The sequence below is a fragment of the Nematolebias whitei genome, chromosome 12 (genome assembly GCF_014905685.2).
Source record: "Nematolebias whitei isolate Nwh7 chromosome 12, NemWhi1, whole genome shotgun sequence".
NCBI lineage: Eukaryota > Metazoa > Chordata > Actinopteri > Cyprinodontiformes > Rivulidae > Nematolebias > Nematolebias whitei.
Genome location: NC_056509.1, coordinates 49,305,320 through 49,308,311, shown reverse-complemented (window position 1 = coordinate 49,308,311; position 2,992 = coordinate 49,305,320). Strand labels below are relative to the sequence as shown.

The 2,992-nt window shown below is 45.8% G+C and overlaps 1 protein-coding gene across 1 annotated transcript in view; it reads left to right on the top strand.

The window, feature by feature from the left end:
- LOC119417992 (transcription factor IIIB 90 kDa subunit-like) overlaps positions 1–2,992 on the top strand; it is a 45,769-nt gene that overhangs the window by 28,321 nt on the left and 14,456 nt on the right. Inside the window, exons 2-3 of the mRNA XM_037685237.1 lie at positions 298–378; positions 447–620. Of these exons, the coding sequence (XP_037541165.1) occupies positions 298–378; positions 447–620 (255 nt within the window). The remainder of the gene's footprint in view (positions 1–297; positions 379–446; positions 621–2,992) is intronic.

Here is a 2,992-nt window from a genome sequence, read left to right as displayed (position 1 = left end):
GAGGTGTCTAACAACAGGAGGTGTCTAACAGCAGGAGGTGTCTAACAGCAGGAGGTGTCTAACAGCAGGAGGTGTCTTTAGTAACTGAAACACTGAGCTAACTGAGGAAGTCTTTCGGATGAAAGACGAAACGTTTCTACATTGTTTTTTCCTTGTTGTTTTTTGAATGTCAGGAGGACCAGATTGGACTTTTTTAGATTTTTCTACCTGTGCATGCATCAGGATACTGAGCTAACTGGTTTCGGCGGATGTTTTCCTGCCGCTTCAGCTATTTGAAGCTCTGGTTCTGTGTTTCAGGTCCAGTTAAAGCTCCTCTTCTTGGTTCTGCATTTCACATCAGCGTTGGGAAGGAGTCCCGAGCTCAGACCCTGCAGAGCGGTGGGTCTCCTCCTGCCTCCTGTGTAGCAGCCAGGTGTGTCCAGATGTGACGATGTGTGTCTCTGCAGGGAAGCGTCAGATCCAGCAGCTCGGCAGTCAGCTTCAGCTCAACCAGCACTGTCTGGAAACGGCCTTCAACTTCTTCAAGCTGGTGGTCAGCAAACACCTGACCCGTGGGCGCAAGATGGAGCACGTCATCGCCGCCTGCCTCTATTTGGTGTGTCGCACAGAGGGCACGCCCCGTATCCTAGCAACAAATGTTGTCATGTGATGAGAGTGTGCAGGAACATCACTTTTTTGTCCTGCAGACAGATGTGTGCGGCTTCATTTCATGTTGCTACAAGTGAAGTCTGAGATTTAGAAAAAGGCCTATTAATATGATTGACAGCTGTTGGATGAGAATAGATGATTAAAGATGTAGATCAGCTGGTGTAGACTGTTAGTTATTCAGGCCATGACAACCCCCAAAAAACATTAAAGAACAAAACAACTGAACTTTATTCTGTGGTTGATGTTTCTCTTTCCATCCGGGATGCTTCATCACAAAAACACATGGGAACAGACGCATGGCTCAACACAGAGCAGCTCCTCAGGACCAGACTCAGAGGTCCACCTGCACCTCAAGGACAAGAGACACTGCTGAGGACCAACAGCTCCACATGTTGGGGATGGTGCAGAGGTTAGAGAGGTGGGCTTGTGATCGGAAGATCGCCGGTTCACGCCCCGGTACCGACAACATCAAAAATGTGGGTGGGTTAGGTGAAGCACCCACACTTGCCCCAACCCTCATTTGCCCCACTCTGGGCCCATGAGCAAGGCCATTAACCCACCATCTGCTCCCTAAAACTGGTCTCTCTTGAAAATGAGTTCTCGTGGCTCAATGAGACTACCTGTATAAATAAAGGGGAAAGAGAGGACAGATGTTTGAGAAGAGGGGAAGGAGCACATTTACTTAAATAAAAAAAACAAGTTTAAACAGAGGAGGAGGTCTCAGAGAAACTTACAGAGCAGCATTAGTCCTGATACCAGGTCAGCTCCACTCCAATCCACGTCCCATGCATGTGACCCAAACATCCCTGAACAAGGCAGACAACAAGTCTCAGGGCTGCGTAGCTCTAGTCTCATCTGCAGGTGGATCTAAGTAACACGATGACAAGTCATAAAGCCCGGACCTCCACTTTCCAGGTCTGTTTTGAATTGTTTGAGCCTCCAGGATGAGAAGAGAAATGTCTTCAGCCACAGAACAAAGGAGCAAGGATGTCATGTCTGAATGGTGCGTACGCACCAACAGGTTGCGTGCACCCGCTGTGTCAGGAAGGACCAGCTTCCTCCAACAATGGCCCTTTTCCATTAGTCTGATTAACGGTCGGTTCCACTCGGTTCCACTCGTAATGGTTCATTGAACCAGCCCCTGTTTCAGAACCCATTTCTCTGGGGCTCCAAGCGTACCGTGCTGGCCTTAAAACATGACGTCAGATGTACAAATCACAAAACAAGAATTAAACTTTAAAGCAAAGCTAAAATAAAATAATCTGTGAACAAGAAACAAAACCACATATTTAAACTGAACAATAAAAGTAGACACAATGAGCGCAAATACTTTATTTGAAAGAATAATGGAAACACAAACTGCGCCGAGCCGAGTCGAACCGTGCTGTACTGGTGCAAATGGTACTAATGGAAAAGAGGCACAAGTGTCAGGAAACACCAGCTTCACCAACATCTCCATTCAGTTCTTCTCTGATCACTCTCTCCTCCCTGGGAATACTCTGTATCACTTCATCCAGATCTTTCCCAAATATATCTTTTCAACGGTAACTTCAAGGATTCAAAAACTATGTTTAATTTTCATTCATGGTTTGAAAGTGAAGCACATGAAGCTGGAACAAACGAACAAGTAACAAGCCTCCAACATAACTTCAACGTTTCTTCTGTCTCCTGTAGAATGAAACACATGCCTGCACATAGGAGCAGCATAAAACGTGTAAGGTGAAGAAAACCATGTGAGATCAGTAAATTATTTCACAACTCATCTCTTAGCAGGTCCACAAGGTGTGCACCATCACAAATCTGTCCATAAAGGGCTGCGTCAAGTTGGACGTATCTGTGGGACAAAGACAGCTGGGAAGCTGCAGGATGACATCACCGACACTAGAACTGGGAAGCAGCCAGTTTTCAGGGATCACAGGGACCAAACACTGATCAGGTCTTTCTCAGATGTCCCTGAGCCGGACCAGCAGGATGCGATGGCTTCATGATGGTTAAAGTTTCCACACTGCTGAGGAAATTCTGGATCATCTGACTTGTTTTGTCACATCAACTATTTAAAGAAGAAGCTTTTAAGTTCTATTGAGCTACTGAGTGCCTGTGTGTTTACAGAAAATATTTATTAAATGTGTAAAGATGGACATGTCTCAGGAAAGCCTCAGTATTTATATGGAGGAGAGTCGAGGTAGGAGTCAGTATTTACATGGAGGCAATTTGAGGTAGGAGTCAGTATTTACATGGAGGCAAGTCGAGGGAGGAATCATTATTTACATGTAGGCAAGTCGAAGTAGGAGTCAGTATTTACATGGAGGCGAGTCGAGGGAGGAGTCAGTATTTACATTGAGGC